The sequence below is a fragment of the Sturnus vulgaris genome, chromosome 2 (genome assembly GCF_052056855.1).
Source record: "Sturnus vulgaris isolate bStuVul1 chromosome 2, bStuVul1.hap1, whole genome shotgun sequence".
NCBI lineage: Eukaryota > Metazoa > Chordata > Aves > Passeriformes > Sturnidae > Sturnus > Sturnus vulgaris.
Window position 1 is genome coordinate 21021904 of NC_142244.1, and position 20916 is coordinate 21042819.

A 20916-nucleotide genomic window follows, 5' to 3' on the forward strand; every position below is an offset into this window, starting at 1 on the left:
AGAATCAACAGCAGCCCCAGTCCGGTCTCCTGGCAGACGCAGCTCCCTACAGTGACAGCAAGTGATGGTTTTCACCTGTCTTTGCTCAAGCCTGTTATTAATGAACCTCTTTGTACCTTTGCTCCTTTTGGGGGGAACTGGGTCTGGCTTGTTGCCCTGACTGTGCCAAGACATTCCTGGAGGAAACGGCCCATTGTCCTCAGTGTTTGTGAGAGCTGAAAGGGTGGGAGCTGAGCCGGCTCAAGTCCTTGGGCAGCCTCTGGCAGCGTTCCCGGTCACATGGAGGTGCCAGAGGAGCTGGAAGTGGAGAAAGGACAGCTTGAGTATGTCCTGCTGCAGATGTCAGGGACCAAGACAGGATGGGCGAGCAGCAGCCTCTCCCTGCCCCCATGGAAAGCACAGGCGTGTTCCAGTGGGAGAGGGCTCAGCTCTGCCAGGGTGCCACATGGACATTGCTGGGCTCCCTGGGATCTACAGCTGCATTAACCCCAGCCCAAACTCAGCTGTTGAGAGATCAGCCTCGAATTAAAATGGGTTTGTCCTGAGAGGAAGTGCAACCTGGCTCTCTGAGCCTTTCCAACCAACTGATTTTGTGATTCTACAATTACTCTGCAACCTCCTTCAGATGGAGGCAAGTGTCACCTGTCTGGGCCAAGCAGCAGTAGGATCCTGCTTGTTTCCAAGCACAGCAAGAAGCAGGGAGTTTCACTGTCAGAATCTGGTTTTATTCTGTTTGAACCTCGGCCATTGCCCTGCAGTTCAAGTCCTGGTTGCTGTTAAAACAAACACTGTTATTTGTACACATTTGTCGGCATATTTCTGGTTTGTGACAATTGTTTCACAAGCAGGATTTACTCTGTTTCAAACAACAGAAGCCACAACATGACAGATGCCTGCATGTCATTCCACTCACACATTTCACACATGCAAGTCAGCGGTCCTTTGGTGCCTTCCATCGCTTTGTAACACATTCAGGTGAAGCCACGGGGGTTCAGCGGAGACCAGAACGACCGTGAGAGTCTGCAGCCAGCCGGTGCTCTGCTGGCGAGCGGAGAACACGAAAGCACAACGATTTAAAGCGTTATTGGAGAAAGTGTAGCGACATCTAGATTGGTTTTGAACAGTTTGACAGCAAACCCCAAGGAAAGCAGGCGCGCTCCCCCGGCCGTGACCAGCTGAAGGCTTTCCCGTTTGCATAGTGAGGAGCGAACTGCGGAGCTGCACAGACGCGGGGAGGGGACAGGGCGGTGCCAGGAGCCTGCGGCACTCGGGGATCATCCCAGCTCCGTGCTGTGCTTCCATCCCGGGACATCCCGTGGGGCTCCACCGTGGGCAGTGGGTAGTTTCTGTCTCGTGTCTCCCACTGGGCCAGAGGGTCCAGGCTCTCCGAAACGCTTCCCCTCATGTGTGGGACGAGCTCTTTGCCAACCTTCTGCTGGACAGCTGGGAGACAGGACAGGGCTGTCGGAGGGCCCCAGGAGGAGCCCTGCCCTCGGAGCATTGCTAAAGGCTTGTTTTCTAAAATCAGTGAGAGTCTTTAAGGCTTCGATCTCCCCCTTTGCTTTCACTGAGAAAATACAAAGAAGCGCTTGTTCAAGCTACACTTCATGACTACTGTGCACTGCATGTACAATAGCATTGGAAGAGAAATACTGACAATATAGAATAACGTCATACAATCACCTGGCATGATCCCTTTTGGCACTTTTCCTTCATTTATCTCATCTTGCTGACTCCAAACACGGACCCTTCTGTACGGCTTTTCCCGGGCAGAGAGCTCCAGAGGGTCAGAAAACAACTTTCTGGGAGTCGGTGGCATCTTTGGCAGACACAGTCCTTCTGTCACGGAACCAACCCCAGCCCCTCCGGATTAGACAGCTTCACATCTTGGGAGGACACTCCCATGCCCGTGCTGTCCCACAGCCAGCAAAGAATGCCTTCAACCCGGAGGGAAGGCAGCTGAGGGTTACAAAGGACTTTCACAGAAGTGTGAATAAATACTGGGTTTAATCTCGTGCTGCATCCACTGTTCAGCAGGAGGTATTTTCCTTCTCAGCTGGCACGATTTCTGGCAAAGGTGGTGACATTCTTGACCTTTACAGGGGAGAGGCTGGCTATTCCCGCTCTTTTGAGTGTAATTATTTACAATTTTTGTTGTTTTTTGCAAGCTAACACAAACATCGAGAGTGTTAAATTAATAAAACATTCATCCCGGCTTTGCATCGCCGCAACCCTTCCCTGACAGGACTGTGATTCCACATCCAAAAAGGTCTCCTTGAACGCAGATGCCATGGCCTGTGCGTGATCCTTGGAGAGTTGGGATCTCTGTTTAGGGGGCAGCCAGGAGCACGAGGGGTCCCATGAAGCTTTTCTTGGCTGGGGACAAGCTCCAGCCCAGGCACTGCCTCCTACACTTCTGCCCAGCTTGGATTTGGGATCAGGAAATTAACGCACAAACCTCAAAATATTTATAAAATCTTTTCAAAAGAAGGTATTTAAGACACTGGCCTAGTGCATTGGGCTGTGAAATCTGTTTTAAGAGGGGAAAGAAGAGATACATTCAGCATGTAATCTATTTTTTGTGGTGTAAGCAGCCCAGGCCCAGCTGAACCCCCACAAACACCACGAGAAAAAAGGAAACAGTTTAGGGAAGTCAGTTTGGGGCTCAAGGGATGAGCCGCAGAAAAGGGGGGTCTGTAAAAATAATTCTAAATCTAAATGCACCTGGGAAGTGCATATTGTAGCTCAAAATGTTGGGAAAAACAGCACGGATTCCGAGTTAAAGCTGTGGCTTTCCCTCCTGAGCTCTGAGGGCAGATCCAGGCCATCACTACTTCTCTCTGTGCTGTTCTTCTAGGTCCAGTCAAGGCTCCAAGTCCTTAATTTCCTTCTAGTTCACAGCTGCACAGAAGAACAGGTTTTGGTTTGGGTCAAAAGTGCCTGCTTCAAGCAGCACCTGCCGAGGCTGTGGTGCAGGAGAGGGAAGGCAGAGCAGGCCAGGTCTCACCAGCCCCAGGTACAACTTCAACCATCCAGTAGTTTGTGTGGCAAGGAGATACAGAGATAGAGATATATATTATGGAATCATTGCTATAAGATTTCTCAAAACAAAAGTGTCGATCTGTTGAAATATAGTATTTAAAATATATAAATTTTACCCAATAAAATATAAGATTTCTTTTTTTCCTCTTTTTTTTTTTTTTTAAATCCAGTTCAATTAGGAAAAAAGAAACTGCCAGGGTCCTTGCAGTGAAAAAGAAAACCAGTTCCTGTTTTCTTTTTGACTGTTTAAGATGGAGGGAGAAAATTCAACTGTTTTTAGATAGAGGAAATTGGGCAATGCAGTTGTCTTAGATCAGATCCGTCTATTTATGTGCACTGGCTGCCCTCCCTTCACAGGATCCATAGGGAAGTTTGCCCCTGCCCTGTGCTCATCCCAAGAACAGCCCTGCCACCCGGCACACGGGGGGGCAGGATGGGTAATGCCACAAGCCCTGCCTCAGACAAAGGTCCCCATGGGCCTGGAGGGTCCCCGTGAATACTCTGCAAGGCAGCTGCCAACGACTGATTTGGAACGGTACTCTTTGAGCTACATTACTGGAAATAATCCATGAAATTAATCATGGAAGAGGGTTAGAAACACTCAGAGGGTGGCCTGCCACATCTGGGCAGAGCACACACGCTCCACCAAGCCCAGGCTCTGAGCCAGCTCTGCTCCAGGCCCAGTTTCATGCCCGGAAGTTTTTAGTGCATTGCTCACCTGAGCTTTCTTAGTGGTTTGAAGCTGAAGCCAGGAAGCTGGAGCAGGGGCAGGGCCCTTGGGACAGCTGGGCTCCTGTTCCATCGGCTGCCTGGCTGGATCTCTCAGGATGCTCCTCTGGGACAAGCAAGGACAGGCCTTAGGTGTGCTGAGAGAGCTCTTAACTGAGCAGGGGACGTGGCAGCTGCATGTCCTTCCAGAAACTCCCTGGCCAGCGTTTCCCTTTCTTCAGGGAATAGGGAAGAACAGGAAACCCTCTTGGTTTGGAAAAGACATGGACTGGGAGAAAAGCTCCCTGGGTCCCAGTGCTCAGCATGTGGCTCCAGCTGCTCCACCTGAGCTCTCTCCCCTGTCACAAACATGAAATTACAAATCCCTATCATGTCTTTCACTAAAATCCTTATTTTAAGTCTTTCTTTTCACTGCATTTGGCTTTCTGCTTCACGAAAGTGATGAATGATCTGTGCTGCTGCTGCAGACAGTGAGATGCATTCATTTGGAAGTACTATGGGGGGGGCTCTGTTTAGGACTCCCCAGGAGAAACACGGAGCATGGGCAAGAGGCTGACCCCACAACCAGATGCAGCCTGAGGGAGAAAATGGGGCAGGCAGAGAGAAGACTCTCAGACAATTTCCATGAGCAGAGCTCAGATTTCTCCTGGCAAGGGATGGTCCTCATAGCCCACGTTCACAACCCTCCTAGCTGGGGATCCCGGGTGTGCCCGACTGCTGTGGAGGCCTTGCAGTGTATTCACAGGGATGACAGACAAATCCTTCAGACAATCAGGCTGGAGAGGACTGGAGGATTTTTTTTTTCTCATTCTCTCTCTTTTTTTTTTTTTTTAATCTGAAAGGACGCTGGCTTCTCTCTGAACTGGACCTAGAAATGTCTTACCACCGAAATGAAAAAACAATTGTGTGGGTGGAAGTAGGGCAAAAAATAGTTTTCCTATAAGATAATCTGATAAACCTCATCGTCCTCTAGAAAGGCAACATCGTCCAGCAGTGCTACTTGGCACCCAGAGTGCTCTTGGACCGCAGCAGATACCGATCCACACGGACTTTCCGCCTATCCACTGTCCTGTTCTCGCTGTCAAAAATCCGCTGCAGGTGCAGGGCCAACCTCCTGTCCTCCTCCTCTTGCTGGAGCTTCTGCTCCACGTCCAGAACCTCTGGAGGCAGGCCCACCTCCCCTGCCACGTGCCTCAGTCTTTTGACGGAGCCGTTGTGCTCCAAGTGCTTTGTTTTGCAGCGCCTCTTCCGGCCCCGCCGCAGCAGCGGTGGCTGCTCCCCGATGATTTTCTCCACGGAGTTGCAGGTGCTGTTCTGTACATTGATCAGCTCGCTGTTGTTCAGGTATTTCAGCTGCTTCTTCCCCGATGCTTTGATGGGGACTCCGAGCGTGCTGTTGTCAGGCAGCGATGCGCTGACGCCCATGAGTCTCCTGCTCAGCATTTTCGGGCCTAGACTAAGACAGGATTTGTCCATGAACGTATTCACTTTTAGGTCAGGGGCTTCAGCCACTCGTGTGTTTAGGGAGGTTACATTTGATCTCACATCTGGTTCAGCAGCACTGTCATCGGCGGTTAAGGCCTGTGAACCTCTCTTCTTCTCACTCCCTCTTCCCAGCTTCATTTCACTGACAGAAGGGAGGAAATCCAGCTCAGGGCGAGGCTCTCCTGCTGTGTCAGGTGGGAGGTGATCATCCTGCACTTGTGGCTGCTCTTTAGCACAACTGCTGGAGTTGGTGATGTCAGGAACCACAATGTCTTCCCCGGGCTCCGAAGCCAAGGACGTAAGGGTCGCTTTAGAGAGAGTCTTTTTGATCTGACGCTCCTGAAATATCTGCTCCCATTTTTTCAGTATTCTAGGACTGGCCTCGTAGGTTGTTGGCTTCTGCAGGCTGCGGTTCAGGTTTCTGGGGGTGGATTTGATGATGAGGGGGCTCAGGACTCTGCCGTCGGGGAGCCTCTTCGGGGGCGTGCACGGGGAGCAGACGATAGGCTTGAAGTGGTTGAGCTCCTCCGAGATGCTGTCGTTGCTCTCGGGGCTGATGGAGCGCTCGGGCCTGTGCAGGGCCGACAGGGAGGACACGGCGTTGAGCAGCAGGCGCTTCTCGGCCGTCAGGTCGGGGGCGGACAGGCAGCGATGGTTCTGCGTGGACGACAGCACCCCGAGCAGCGGCGTGGACACGCCCGTGACGGGCAGCACCTGCAAGGCAAGGCAGCACAGCTGGGAAAGGCGCTCAGGGAGCTGCACGTGGACAAGCACGCGAGAGGAGAGCGGCAGAACGGGTGGCTGCCCTGCACAGCTGTCCCTGACAGCCTCTGCTGTCACAGCACCTTCCACGGCTGGTGTGGGACGTGAGCAGAGACTCCAGAGTCCAGCACAACCTGGGTGTCAAATTTATTTCAGTCTAAGAGCTGCTCTTGCCACTGTGATGGCAAAATCACACGATCACAGGATGGTTTGGGTGAGGAGGGACTTTAAAGACCATCTCGTTCCACCTTCTTCCATGGGTAGGAACATCTTCCACTGGACTAGATTTCTACAAGCCCTGTCCAACTGGCCTTGAAATGTGTTTTCTCTTTAGCTGGATAAATCTGCCCATTCAGTGGTGTTAGGTTGATGGCTGGACTAGATGACCTTAAAGGTCTCTTCCAACCTGGATGATTTAGTGATTCTGTAAAGACAAGGAGAAGCCAAGAAGCACTGCCCTGTCCTGGCTGAAGTAATCATGCTTCTCAAGGGAAATTACCTCCAAATTACTTTTTGCTCCCTTCCAAGCTGTGGGAGAGAAAGAATAAAGATTTGGCCAAGGTGTAAGAGGCTCCTGGCACTTGGGGATGTGGGTTAAGGTGGTTGTGGTGGTGCCGTGTGGATGGTTGGATTTGATGGCCCTGAGGTTCTCCTCCAACCTGGATCATTCTCTGATTAAGAGCAACATTTCTTGTCATCCCTAAGACAGTCCCTGAATGCTGCTACACTTGGGCATAATCCCAGCACAAATAAATCAGAGAGGAAACACCACACACAACTGCAAATGGTCTTATGCTTAGCACTGAGATGAAGTATTTTTATCCAGCTGCTAGTGTGTACAATAGCAGCCATTCCCACCTTAGTCTGAAAGAAGGGTTTTTCTACTCACTTATTTTGAGGTCAAAATAAGTTTTTGGAATACCCTGTACTGGAACTCTAATTGGGCCATAAGGCATCCTCTTAAAAAAGAAGCCCTTGGGGGGAAGGTAAGTTATGGATCTTTGCTTTGGTCTCAGTCCAGCTCCTATCAGCTCAGATGGCAGATTGCACAAGTTTCTGCTCCTCGTGGGATCTCTGGATCTGAACCCTCTCCTTCCCCATCAGGGATGGAACTGATCCCAAGAAGGAGGGGTGTCAGCACCTTGGAAGTGTTCAAGGCCAGGTTGGATGAGGCTTGGAACAACCTGAGATAGTGGAAGGTCTCCCTGCCCAGGTCAGGGGGCTGGATGAGCTTTAAGCTCCCTTCCAACCCAAACCATCCTATGATCCTATGGAGACCAGGCCTTTGGATCTTCTATAGTATGGAAGTGCCAAGGTACTCTGATGTCAGGAAAGCAGTGGGTTTTGTTCTCTCTGAACAGCTTTGGAGAGAAAGGGAAAGGAAGAGAACATTATTTTCCTAAACTTCTAAAAGATTTTTCTTTACCTGGCTGGGGATTTAGCCCTGAAAAGAAAATGAATCACAAAACAAAAGCCTGATGAGAACCCTTTCAACTTCCAATTAGCCTCCAATGCTACACAAGAACCCTGACACCTGTCTGCTTTTCTGTTTAGTAATTCCTAACCAAGCAGGTTTTATTGGGAGCCACAAGGAAGCGATTGGCCCCGTGGCGATAACACAGTGCCACAAAGCCCATATTTTATATCTCCAGATTACTGGTGCTGTGTAACCTCAGATAAGAACATTTACATACAACAATCTGTTTCCAGACACTGCCTGTACCTTTGTTTTGGTGGCTGGGGCTGATCTCTGCCTGCTCTTGGATCTCTCCTGAATGGTGTCATTGCAGCTCCGACTCCTCTCCACCTTGGAGGTTAAATTCCTGAAAAGCAGAGGGGTGAGAACAGGAGACTGTTTGTGACCTTAGGAACAACCAGCTCAACAGCCCTGGCAGTTGCTTCCTGTGGGAGAGGCATCAGCCTTGGCAGCACCTGGTTGGCAGAGATCCCTCCCGTGCCCCCGGGGAAAAGGGATCCAGGAATCCTGGATTTATGGCAGAGCCCTGGTCTGTGCTCATGGCTCTGCACTGAACACACAGACCCCTCTGCCCACAGCTCACAATGAACTCAGGTCAGTGCTAAGGAGGAGCTGGGGAAACCCCTTTCCTTCTCATATGGAAACACACCTGGTTATTCAACTGCTTGCACTGCATCAAAGCAACATCTTTCCAGGGAAAAAGCTTTTTGGGGCTGATGCTATGCTATCCCTTCATATCTGTGCTGGAGAAGGAACCAGCACTCTTGAGTTCACCCTACAGAATTTTTATTTCTGACCAACGGTTTAAATCTACAGGCAATGATTTTCCTCCTTCGTGGGATGAACATTAACTTCCAGGCAGGAAGTAATCAGACAGATACCACGTTCTACCAACAAGTCTGCTCTAAAATTCCAGAAAAAAAACCACCACTTATTTTAGAATGGATCCACCATTTGAATTAGAGCATCTCAGGTGTGTTTAAAACAAGTCAGAAGGACATCTTTAAGGGACACCAGATAAAGTCTCAGCATCTTACCCTGAAAGGAAAGCAAAGGAGTAGGCACTGCTCTTGGAAACAAAAGCTGACCGATGTGTTTGCTTGCCCTGGAATGGTTCTTCATTCTCAGAATCCGAGAGACGTTCAGGAAACTGAAGTCAATCAAGGAACAGTTAGCTGACATGTACAACAAAAAGAATAACTTGGAAAATAAAGCTCTTCCTTGCAAAAGTGTTAAAGATCCCCAAACCCCCACATTTCTGATTATACTGAGAGGACATAAGGCATAAATGATACAAATATAAGCACACAGCTCCTATATATAGCTGTCAGTCATCAAACAAAGGTAATTTATTGATCAAGAAAATGTGGGAAAATTCTACAATACAGGTTACTATAGGTTACTCAGCCCCCATGGGTCAGCCTATCAAATGGAAATTTTAAGAGCATTTCTGGCAGAGCCTCTCATTGGAAATAGGCAGAAGTCAGCAGGAAGAATGTGTTGAACTTTAGTTGTACAAGTTCACTGCACAAGACTCATGGAGAAATGTCCATGGAAATGCACACAAGCCTGAAGACCAAGGATATCCCCCAAGCTGAGGGGATCTGCTGTGTTAGGAAGAGTCACATACTAGAGGGTAAAAAGGGGGACAGAAAGCTCTAGAAGAACATCTGCAGTCATAACAGACCTTAGAAGACATTAACAAGGATCTTTATAATCTGCCAGCTCATACCCTTCATGAACTATTAAAACTCAAGCAAAGAATCCTGGAAAGCCAAAGAATGAAAATTTTGCTATGTGGGCAGGAAGGAGAAGCATGAGCTTACTTACACAGTCTTGGTTCCCTTTCAGCACTACAGATTCATCTTTTTTCTGCTGTTCTTCCATTTTTCTTTTCCCTACGTCCATGTCATCTAGAATGAATTTGTGAATCAGATCCTCAGACGTCTTTTCTTCTTGTAGTTTCTCTTCTCTCAGCTGGAAATAAGGAAAAAAGACGTAGAGCAGTTATAATTTAAAGTCCTACACTTATATATTGGCAAGACAAGAGTTTGGTCACATCATTTAATTTTGTGCCTTCATTTCTCTAGTCCAGGGTAGAGCTACTGCCTTTCTCTAACAATAATGTGAAGATTGGTTTGCTTCTATACCACATTTGTGTTTTATACTCAAGTACCATGGATTTCATCTTCTTTGCAAAACAACAAAGGCACTGTGAGGCCCAGGGCTGGACAAAGCCTTCTCTGCCACTGTATTTTCTAAAACAGAGAGACAGAAGCTTTTCTCTACTTGTAGGTAGAGAAAATTAAAATGTGCAAAACTAGTTTCAAGCAAACTGTGATATTTTGGTTTTAGCCTTCTGATGGCCTGACATGCAGCACACACAGTTTGGCAGACACATAAGCAGCATTATCTAGAATAAAGGGTGAGATACAGCAATTCCCATGTTGAAAGCTACACAAGAGGTGAAATCCCATTGTTTCACCGATGTGTTGGGATGCAGAGGATCCAGAGAGGCCACCTTGCCCCTGAGAGCTGACTCCAGACTCAAAGCTTGAATTCAATTTCAAACACAGAGAAATGCAAGGGAATGCCAGCATCTGGGAAATAAGGCACATGGACACTGACTCTGCTGCACTTTTTCTCCTCACCTAAGGAATCAAACTCCCCTTTTCTGCCATGACCTTGTTTTTTTCTTTTTTGCAGACTTACTGTCAGAACCAACGATACCCCTCTTCTCCTCCTTTCCACTACCTTTTCCTGATGAACACACTCCAGGGAACACCAGCAGATTGTCCCTGCCCAGGGTAGCCAGCTCCCTTCTCCCTCCATCACCCAGCCATTTTTCCATCTTGTGTCTTGGCTCTTCCTCAACTCAGACACAGCCCAGGAATAGTCTACATGGATCTCTATACAGTACAGATTCTCCTTCCTGCCTCCATCCACAAGTGATCCAGACCTTTGATCAACACATCTTCATCCTGCTCATGAACCACAGCACTAAGAATTCACATTCCTGGGTTTTTCCTCCTATTTGGGCATAGACATCTCAGGTGCTTCAGAACCTCCCTAACTCAAAAAGGCACTGGGGGATGATGCAACAATTCCTCATTCTGTCAAAAATATTTAGTGCTTTTCTTCCCTGCTGGAGGAGGGGAAAACCCCAAAAGTATGGACATAAGGATGACAAAGAAAACAGAGTTCAGGAGGCATTACAGGAAAAGCACATTGTGATTTTCAAATTGGGAAAGACCCGAATCCTACTGAATCCAAGCCCCCAGAGCTAAGGAAGAGAGAAACAAGGAGGAAGACAAGGAGGAAAACAATGAGGAAACAAGGCAGAAACCAGGAAAAACTCCACTGTTTGGCTGATAGTGGGTGTTCAGCAAATATTTTCAAAGACTGGTTTGACTCCTTGCTTAAGAGTTGTTTTAAGATGTATCTTTAAATTCCTCATCTATTAATAATCTCAAGCAATAACTACAACAGTGTCTGACTAACACAGATTGTGACCACATGACGCAGATATGATGAATAGACTGCTCTAAGTCAACAGTATTGCTGCCTTTTCTGAAGCATCTGAAAAACAAATTCACATCAAGATTGATCATAAAGTTTGAGGCTTTGTTTGTTTCTTGGCTGCCTGAAATACTACCCAGCACTCATGAATTTCTCAAGTGGAAGAAAGTTATATGGAAAAATTCACTTTTCTGGCTAAATTATAAAATCTAAAGACACAAGAACATGTAACAACACACAGGAATATTTAAGGATTTTGGGGAAATACATGGCACAATTAGTGTGAGGTGACAATGCAAGCTTTGCTGACAGTGAAGTCAATAAGGCAACAATAGAATCCTAATCCTAATTAATAGGATGCAAAAAAAAATTTAGATCCAGAATTAAGATTGCAAACAAAATCAAACTCTAATGATAAAATCTGTACTAATTACAAAAATAATAATTTGAAGTAGCCTTAATGTAAACTGTCTCCCAGAGAATTTCCTTCCAGACATGGCAATGCTGTGCTGGGACAGGAGAACAAGAAACTGAAACACGTACCCTGGGAGAAGGACCTCACGTTATCTGAGTAGCATCTCTGAAATACTGGATGCAGGACCAACAGCTGCTGGGAACAGCACAGTTAGCAGAAAATGCATTTTAGTCCTTTTGGATACTGCGACTGCAGAGGGAAAAGATGCTGTACAAGCAATGGATAATTGTTCATTCAAGAAATGCCCATTTCAGAACCATCACTCCTGACTATAACATTAATTTGTAAAAGTTTGGCAAACTCACGTTTGGTATCTTCTCTTCCCTCCACAAACTGTCCAGGCTTGCTGCCTCCTGGAGCCTGCTCCGTCTGCCCTGGCTCTGGGAAGCTGCATGTCAGCACATGCCTCAGGTAGGAGTTTCCCTCCCACTGTGTGTGCTTACAAGCAACAGACTTGCTTGTGATAGAAAGACAGCTGGACAGGATGAGTTAGGGTTTTAGTACACAGAAACGACAGCCTCCTCTGGAAAAACATAAAATGCAAGAGCACCAAGGGCACAAAAGAGGAAAACACAACCTTGCTATCCTGCACAGACAGCAAATATCTATCTCATCCTGAAAGCCAGTTGAGAAAATTAAGCTATGAGATAATCCATGTCAAATAAAATCTCTTCAGTACATAATTATGGTACCACTTTGTTTTCAACTGCAAAAAGTGGGGAAGCAGGTCAAGAGTTCACACACAAAAAAGCAGCTCACATCTGAGAGATGTAAAAAGGTTTGGAAATGCTCCTCTCCTTTCCTCAGGAGGGAAGCCCAGGTCATCCCCATTGCACAGGCAGGGAAGCTGGGATGAAACCCCGTGTCTTGGGAAGGAAACCCAATCATATACAAGCTTAGGTTCCCAAACCTGAGTTCCTGCTTCCTCCTGCCTAACTCAGAAGTTCAGCGATACCAAGAAACTCTTGTTAAGTAGCAACAGTCACAATTTTGCTTCTCTACAGGAGGGTACAGCCACATGAGTCAGTCTCTCACCCCAGGTAACAAGTGACAGGACAAGAAGTTTAGTCTGGATACTAGGGTAAATTTCTTCCCTGAAAGGGTAGCCAGTCATTGGCACAGCTGCCCATGGTGGAGCTCCCATTCCTGGAGGGATTTAAAAGCCATGTGGGTGTGACACAGGACATGGGATAGTGGTGGCCTTGGCAGTGCTGGGGGAATAGCTGGACTCCATCTCAAAGGGCTTTTCCCATCTAAATGATTCTGTGATTCTATTCTGGTTCTATGAATAAGGAAACAATGCAACTGCATCATCAGCTGTCATTTTTACCAGCAAAATTTCACTGCCATTTCCTCCAGGATGACGATTCACAGAATCTCCTCCCACATGGCTCTTTCAGCTCAGCTTCACAAAAAGTGAGTTTAAGCTGGCAGGGGGAAGAAACCCATCTCCCATCTGGCAGGGAGCAAGAAGGGGAAGGCAGCAGGCTGAACAAGAACTGGACAAAAACATGCCCAAATGCCAGAAACATGGTAAAGTATTTCCCTCTGACTGGAAGGGAAGGGAGGAGTGTTTGCACTGGGCTGCACACGGTATCTTTTTACTGAAGTCAAACTGTAGATGTAAAATCCTTTTCAGCTGCAGCCTGACCATGCTGCAAATGCACTTCCTTAAACTTGATTGAGAACTGCTGCTGAAAATGCCACAAGTGCCACGACTTTGCATACAGTGTCCCTGCCCTCCTGGCAAGGCACCTCAGCTGGAGAACAGTTTGCAGTTCCTATGATCAGTTAATGAAATAGTCAGCCAAAGCTATCACAGTAACCTGCAGTGATACTGCCCATCAGTAAAAATAAATAGAAAGCTCTAGTTTGGAATAGTTTTGGTTTTTGGTTTTTTTTTGAGGAGAGAGATGTTTGAGGAGAAGGAGATGCCTTATGCTGCAAAAGCCTTTATGGAATTACATCCACAACCAAACAGTCACTCCAAAGAAAGTACATTTCCATGTTCTGGAAGGCAGACTAAGACAGCAAAATTTGGCTTCTACATGCTCAGTTACAGCCATTTCCTGAACTGGCTGAATTGTATAAAGAGAATAAATGACCTTTGTTATAAAACAGAAAAAAAAGAGCCCTTCAGGTTTCCCTACAGGTAGGATGGCATTCCTGCAGAAAATCCAAGTTATACTGGAAGAAAAACCACAATTACCCCAAGTACTGACCTTCCTTAGCTGGCTTTCATATTCTTCTCGGAGTTCTCCTGTTTTGCTTAATTTAATGGGTGCTCTGAATATAAAATCTGGAAAGAAAAGGGGAAAAACAGGAAATACCTTTTAGTGCAGGATAACTGGTGTGGGCCATTATTTCCCCAAAAGGGTGAGATCTCCACAGGCTGCACAAGAGCTTCTGCAGCACTTTTTTCAAGTCCAGATGTTTATATTCTGCCACTGCTATCACAGCTCTGTTTAATATACAGAAACATCGGGAGGAAGATGGCCAAATAATCCCACTTTGCACTTCCCGAGTTTCCTTTGAGATTCTCAAGAGTCCTTGACAAGCAGTTAAGCAATCAGGGAGCATTGGGAGGATGTAAACACTGGGGTGAAGTAACAGCCCGGAGATGTCACAGGGAATCTGAGTCCCGGGAATAAACCCAGGCTTTAGGCACAGGGAATGTGAGTCCCAGGAATAAAGCCAGGATTTAGGTGCCTGCCGCAGCCAGACACCCCAGGCACAGCCAGCAGCAGCAGCGCACCCCGAATTCACACCCCTGCCCTTCTGCCGCTGACACCAATGCATGGAGAAAGCTCCCCGTGTTCCCGATAATGTCCCCTCCACATCCCCTTCCAGCCGCGGGCAGTGCTGTCCCGCGGATCCGGAGCATTGCAGCGCACTCCCCACATCAGCGCTCTGCAGCCGAGCGGGCAGGATGCTCTGTCTGGCAGAAATCCCCTGTCCTGCTCCCACTTCCTCCCTTTCCCCTCGGGAATTCAGGAACCAAAAGCATACTGGCACAGGGTTATAGCTTAACTTCCATCCCTGGAGTCTGTTATTCCCAAAGGAGTCCCTTGATTGTAACAGCCTCAAAGCTCCCTCCCACTTCGGTGCACTGCAAGTCTGGGCAAGTTGCACTTCAGTTGGAGGAGCCTGGAGGGAAAGGGGAACAACCAGAACAAAACAATAACCCCTGGACAATCATCCTGGCTCAGTCCATATCAGTATTCCAGGCAGGATGCAGCACAGTTCATCATCCCACATGCTACAGTCAGGATGGGACAGGTTTGAGCAAGGAGCAAACACCACGGGTACTTCCTTTTCCCACTCTGCTAAAATTAAAGGATATAAACCAGCAGATCCACCACATGTTTTCACAGATTCCCAAGATTATTTAGGCTGGGAAAGACATCTGAGACCACTGAGTCCAATCTGTGACCAACCCCACCTTGTCACCCAGCCCAGAGCACTGAGTGCCCCATCCAGTTGTTCCTTGGACACCTCCAGGGATGGGGACAGCACCACCTCCCTAGGAAGCCCCAGCCAACGCCTGACCACCCTTTCAGTGAAAATACCCCTCCTGCTTCCCAAAGTGAACCTGCCCTGGTGCAGCTTGAGGCTCTTTCCTCTCCTCCTGTCCCTGTTCCCTGGGAGCAGAGCCCAAACCCTCCCAGCTTCCCCCTCCTGTCAGGGAATTGTGGGGACACAGAAGGACCCCCCTGAGCCTTGGTTTCTCCAGGCTGAGCCCCCCTCACAGAGCTTTCCTTCTGCAGGAAGTGTTTCCATTTGGCTCAGAATGAAAGGTATGGCAGGGTGGGTGAATCAAACACCCAATGACCAGTTGCCGACTGTTTTGCTGGGCATCTCCTGATTCATGGCCACGTTTCCCTTGTCCCTGCAGACGGGCCACAGCCCCGGTGCCAAACATGGCATTTACAGACTGGGGAAATCCCGTTACCACCTGTCCTGCTTTCCCCTGGATTCCCTTCCAAAGTCCCTAGGGAGCCCTCTAACTTCAGTCCCTTCCACCAGTGAGGCAGTGCAAACCCCACAGCCTCCACAGCTCTGAGCAGGCAATGCTGCCAATGCCAGAGCTGCACAAATCACAAAGCATTTCTTTAATATCTGCTTCAGAGGGAGAAAAATCATCTCATGCAAGCAAACATTAAGCATATAGATTATAAGGCCTTTTTTCTCATAAAAGAGCTGCTATTTCCTCTTACTCACACGCCTGCACGAGCCAGGCTTGTTTTTAAAGGAAAACATCCCAAGTGTCCCCACACATGTGATAAAAATCCCAAGCGATGTTGATGCTGGGGAGGTCAGGCTGCATTCCGTGCTCCTGCGCCCACAACCGGCCATGCTGGAAACCTTCCCCTGGCTTCCCAAAATGTTTTTTCCAATTGTGTCCTTGAGCGCTTCCAGTTCTTTGTGAACTTTATCAAGCTGAATTTCCAGGGAGACGGTCCCAAGAGCAGCAGCACTCTGGAACTCGCCTGCAGCAAACTTCAATTACTTCTCAATGTTTAAGGCTGGTCTCCAGAGCTGAGAAGGTGGAGCTTCCCCCTCCAGGGCACAAGCTAACCCAAGGGAAACACGCACCAGGAAAGATGAGCCACGTCAACTCTCTCACGTCTCACTTGGGTTCAGCGAGCCGGAAGAAATTTTAAATAATGAAATAACATTTATGTGTAAGTTGTAGTGGTTGAGCTAAAGGGGTCCAACACCACGTGGAGGCAACTTCATCAGTAGTATCTTTATGTACCAACTTGTATACTTGACAGATGGGTCAAAAAGAAATGAGACCCTCAAATTTCCAACTCGGTATAGAACAGATGAAAACAAAAATGTATGTCTATCTGTATTTCACACAACTCCAGAATGGGTCAGGCTGGAAGGGACTGCTGTGGGTCACCTGGTGCCACCTCCCTGCTCAAGCAGGGCCATCCCAGAGCACAGGATTGTGTCCAGAGGGTTCTGGAATATCTCCAGTGAGAGAGACTCCCCACTCTCTCTGGGCAGCCTGTTCAGTGCTCGGTCATTGCACAGGGCAGAAGTTCTTTCTCCTTCCAGGGGGAACTTGCTGGGCTCAGTCCCTGCCCGTTCCTCTGGTGCCATTGCTGGGCCCCAGAGTAGAGCCTGGGCCTCCCTGCACCCAGGGACACCCAGGGACACCCAGGGCTGAGGGCCCCTCTCAGCTGGGGCTCCTCTCCAGGCTGAGCAGCCCCAGCTCCCTCAGCCTTTCCTGAGCACCGAGATGCTCCAGGCCCTCGCTCAGCTCCAGGAGCTCCTGTCCCTGCTGTGCTGAGGATGCAGAGCTGGACACAGCACTGCAGAGGAGCAGGGCTGGGCAGAGGGGCAGCATCCCCCCCAATGACAGGGCAGAAGGGTGCTGCACCCAAGGATGTTTCTATCGGCACAGAACCATTCCAAGTGGAACCAGACCAGTCCTCACACTGGGAAGAAGACAAGGTGACCAAAGCATCGTGTCTTTCTCTGGCACACCTCCCCGTGCCAATTCTGGATGTTCAGGTCCAGGACAAGGGTGCTCAGCTGGTTCAAGGTGTGCCACAGCCTAAGACAACAACAAAGCAGGCAAAACCACGGAAGAAAAGGCTTTTTGCTTGATTTTTCAGCAAATCTCCTGCTTGCCCTTCCTCTCGAGTGATCTGTGGGTCAGCAGAACTGGTTTCTGAATAAAGCTGACTCTGAAGGGCTGCTGGGAGGGCTGCAGCTGGGATGCTCCTTCCATCCTGGTGAGAGCACTGAAACAGTCACAGTGGCAGGATCAAACCTGGCATCCTGCTTTTATATGCTGGCAGACAAGGGTTGCATCCTATTGTGCTCAGCCTTGGAAAAAACAACTGATTTCTGCACTATTTGAGAGGACAAAACATTTTCTAATTATTTAACACTGGTTTTCTTTATAAGAGGCATCTGACTTGCAGCCTCAATCCCCCTGAACGAGTCCATGCTTTCCCTGCCAGCTCGGAAGTGTCTTACACACCATCTCTGTAGAGCCGCACTCCTGACCAGCACATTTTACATGTACTGGCAAAAGATTCAGAAACCTCCATCTGGTGAATTCAGCAACATGGGCTGACTAAAAGTGAAGCTGAACTCGATTCAGAACCCTTCGGTTCCCTGTCTGTTTTTCAGAGGCTCCTGGGTTTTGCCAAACCAATGTCACCAGGCAAGTCCCAGCTCTGCCACCAGCAGCAGCGAATCCCCCTCGCCCCCAGCTTCCATGGAAACTTTCAGCAGGCTTTGCAGCTTCCATCTCCCTTGAGGTTTTCACTACTTTTCCTTTAAACTCCTGGCAGTTAACACTTCCAGATGAAGATGAAATCTTAAATGTTTTTCAAAACACATAACAAGAAGTTAGGAATTTCCTGACCCTAGCACAGGTGTAACCACTACTCAACTGGAAAATTATTTTCCAGGAGTTAATGATCCACTACCATGCCTCTCACAATGACCACTGGGGCTAGCTCTGGGTCTGGTCCTAATCATTCTCTTCTTTAATGGCTTGAATGGCAGATTAAAAATAGTTTAAGTATTGTAGAGGGCTGGAGAGAGGACAGCGAGGAAAGAGATGAAGGTGCAAGCCCTCTGACAGCTCTGCCTCTGCCCCCAGAGAGGCATCCTATCCTGCCTTCCTAGGAAATCTTAAATTTAACCCATCCCACCAGCAATACAACACTATGACAATGAGGAGAAAAGAGATGGTGTCAGTTTTAGTCAGTTTGATGTGGGGAGTAAATCACTGCTTTTCCCAAGACAGGGAAAGGCTTCTTTGGGATTGCCACTTCCAAACTTACAGCACTGTGGTCTTGAGACAAAAAAAAATAACTGCAGTGCCAGGCTACAGAACAACAGAAATTACAGGAACTGAAGGAATCACCAGGAAATGCTCAAGAACTAGACTGGTTTGGTCCAGCAGGGAAAGGGGAAAACCACTGCCAAAAAAAGACTGGGAGGAAGGAGGGGGAAGTCACTTTACAAGTCTGGCAAAAACACACTACTCCTCTTACACGAGCATCAGTTACTGATTGTTGTGCATTGCTACTGGGCAGAGGAGAAACAAAAGAAATCTGATTTCTGAAACGTGAATGTACTTATTTTCTCACAAATCAGGCTGAGCACCTCACTGCAAACATATTCTGTTCCTTCTCCTTGGCCAACTGAGTCCTCAAACACACACCCGCAATCTCCAGGCTCCCATCTGCTGCTCCTCTCTGTCTTCCAAGAATTTCACTAAGCAACTTAATATAAGAAACCTCACTTAGCAAAACAAGACTTTGACTTTATACCTATTTGGACACCTAGTGCAGAATCCACAGCCTCGGCCAAGTTCTGAGAGTTCCTTAGGCCCGCTATTATGGAAGAATCCCAAAGGGAATCACAAAAACTGGGACAGGAAACCACGATTAATTAGCTAGTTGAAGCTGGAATAATCAATGTATGTCAAGTGGTCATACCAAGTAGTTCTAACGATTCTGCACATTTTAAGTGATTTAATTAAATACCTGAGCCACAGCTGCTCTGGGCAACCTGTGCCAGGGCCTTAGCACCTTTACAGGGAAGAATTTCATCCCAATATCCCATCTAAACCTGCCCTCTGGCAGTGAGAATCCATTCCCCCTTTGTCCCACACACATCTCACACAACACAGGACAAGCAGAGAATTGAAATTAATTCTACTTAAAAAAGCCCAGCTAAGACACTGCACAAGCATTCCTGCAGCATGGCTGGATGCTCTGATCCAAGCTCCCCTGGAGCACGCCGAGTCCATTTAAGCATGACTGACAGCACTGCCCTGGAGCAGAGATTGACTCGGGGAGTTCCCACTGTGCCTCCTCCGGAGGAACTGCTCCCAGCGCTCCAGCTCAGCTCCCTCTGGACAGCCCATCTGTTCATTGATTCAGCAAATCCTTCCGTGTGAAGGCTTCCTAAATCTCTTCCAGGTTAGTGGGGTTAGTTCAAACCACCAATTTAAGCTGTTTAAGTTCATCCTGCCAATTCTTCCCACAGCCAATTAGAGGGTGCTGACATAAGCACGAACCGGGAGACCAGAAACACGCTGGGAAAGGAACGGGCTGGGCTAAAAGGATGTTTATCTGTAGCTTAAATCCTTGTTTGCTCTACAGGGCTCCCCTCAGCCCTGCTATGCTGCTGAAGTGGGCACTGCTGCAACACCTCTCCAACCAACAGATCCCAGTGCGTCCCGAGTTCTAACAGCAAGGTGGGCATCTCCCGCAGCCCACACCGGGAAAGAGCAATGCCACTGTCTCAGATGAGGATTTATTTTGAAGGGAACACAGGGAGCGGTTTTCTAGGAGCTGGGGAAGGCACCTAGCTTTGGAGGCAGGGAGGAAATGTGCAACAAAAAGCCATGAACACAGGGATGAAGGACTTTATGTCAGCAAGGGACTAGGACTTGCCATGGTGCAAAACCCTTTCTGTCATGATGCAGTACAAACCTGCCCAACTCCTGGCATTGGAATTATCCACTTCGGGGGCAAGGTTATCACAATAACACCTGAGGAAGAGGGGAAACACCCCCCCAGCCGGGCATTCCCTCCAGGGGATGATGCTGTCCATCCCCTCCATCTCCCGATACCACAGAGCAGGGTGGCTCGGCCTCAAGGCCCCCTCCCTGCTCGGCCCTGCAGGACTCGGGATGAGCCCCGCAAACTCATTGCACCTCAGCGTCTGACTGCTGCCCCGAGCTGGACACGCTCCCCCGAGCAAAACCCCCGCAAACTCATCGCACATCCCGCCATGGCCACGTCCCCTGGGGCTGAGACCCCCCGAACTCATCGCACATCCCGCCATGGCCACATCCCCTGGGGCTGAGACCCCCGAACTCATCGCACATCCCGCCATGGCCACATCCCCTGGGGCTGAGACCCCCGAACTCATCGCACATCCCGCCATGGCCACATCCCCTGGGGCTGAGACCCCCGAACTCATCGCACATCCCGCCATGGCCACATCCCCTGGGGCTGAGACCCCCGAACTCATCGCACATCCCGCCATGGCCACGCCTCCGGCCACGCCTCCGCCCCCGCGCCCCTCCGCCCCTCCCGGTCCAGGATGGGGGGGCCGCAGGTGCCGCCGCCGCCGCCGCAGCCGCACCTTGGTCCGGCGGCCGCTGCTCCCCGCCTGCTGCTCCGGCGGCCGTGGTGGCTGCGGGCTCGGCCTGCTGCCGCCGGGCCCGTGTGGAGAGGCGGCTGCGGCACAGCGGGCAGCAGAGGCCCGGGCCCTGCGGGCAGCGCTGGAAGCAGGAGAGGCAGAGCGAATGGCGGCAGGGCGGCGTCACCGCCTCCACCAGCGCCTGCCGGCACACCGGGCACTCAGCCACCGACAGCACCACCGCGTCCTGCTCCTCCTCGGCCGCGGGCCGGCCCCGCCGCCGCCGCCCCCGCAC

The 20916-nt window shown here is 49.2% G+C and overlaps 1 protein-coding gene across 3 annotated transcripts; it reads right to left on the reverse strand.

Annotated features, from left to right (window-relative positions):
* Positions 1-703: 703 nt before the first annotated feature.
* On the reverse strand, positions 704-16623 carry RNF169 (ring finger protein 169). Of its 3 annotated transcripts, XM_088158802.1 has the most exons (6): positions 15711-16623; positions 13712-13788; positions 9326-9472; positions 8533-8645; positions 7742-7841; positions 704-5970 (listed from the first exon to the last, which is right to left on the reverse strand). In XM_088158802.1, the coding sequence occupies exons 3-6, from the start codon at positions 9401-9403 to the stop codon at positions 4768-4770; spliced, it is 1494 nt and encodes a 497-aa protein (XP_088014928.1). In that variant the 5' UTR covers positions 9404-9472; positions 13712-13788; positions 15711-16623; the 3' UTR covers positions 704-4767. The 3 variants fall into 3 exon arrangements, with proteins under 3 accessions (XP_088014928.1, XP_014744194.2, XP_088014929.1); XM_014888708.2 differs by lacking the exon at positions 15711-16623 and having other exon boundaries at positions 13712-15674; XM_088158803.1 differs by lacking the exons at positions 13712-13788; positions 15711-16623 and adding an exon at positions 11795-13663.
* Between the last annotated feature and the right edge of the window lie 4293 nt (positions 16624-20916).

Bases quoted from the DNA above. Each gene is read 5' to 3' on its own strand.
- RNF169 (XM_088158802.1), bottom strand. From the start codon at position 9,403: ATGGACGTAGGGAAAAGAAAAATGGAAGAACAGCAGAAAAAAGATGAA. The intron at 8,646-9,325 runs GTAAGTAAGCTC...GATTGACTTCAG, and splicing joins TGAAAGGGAACCAAGACTGT to TTTCCTGAACGTCTCTCGGA. The intron at 5,971-7,741 runs GTACAGGCAGTG...CTTGCCTTGCAG, and splicing joins CCCCAGCCACCAAAACAAAG to GTGCTGCCCGTCACGGGCGT.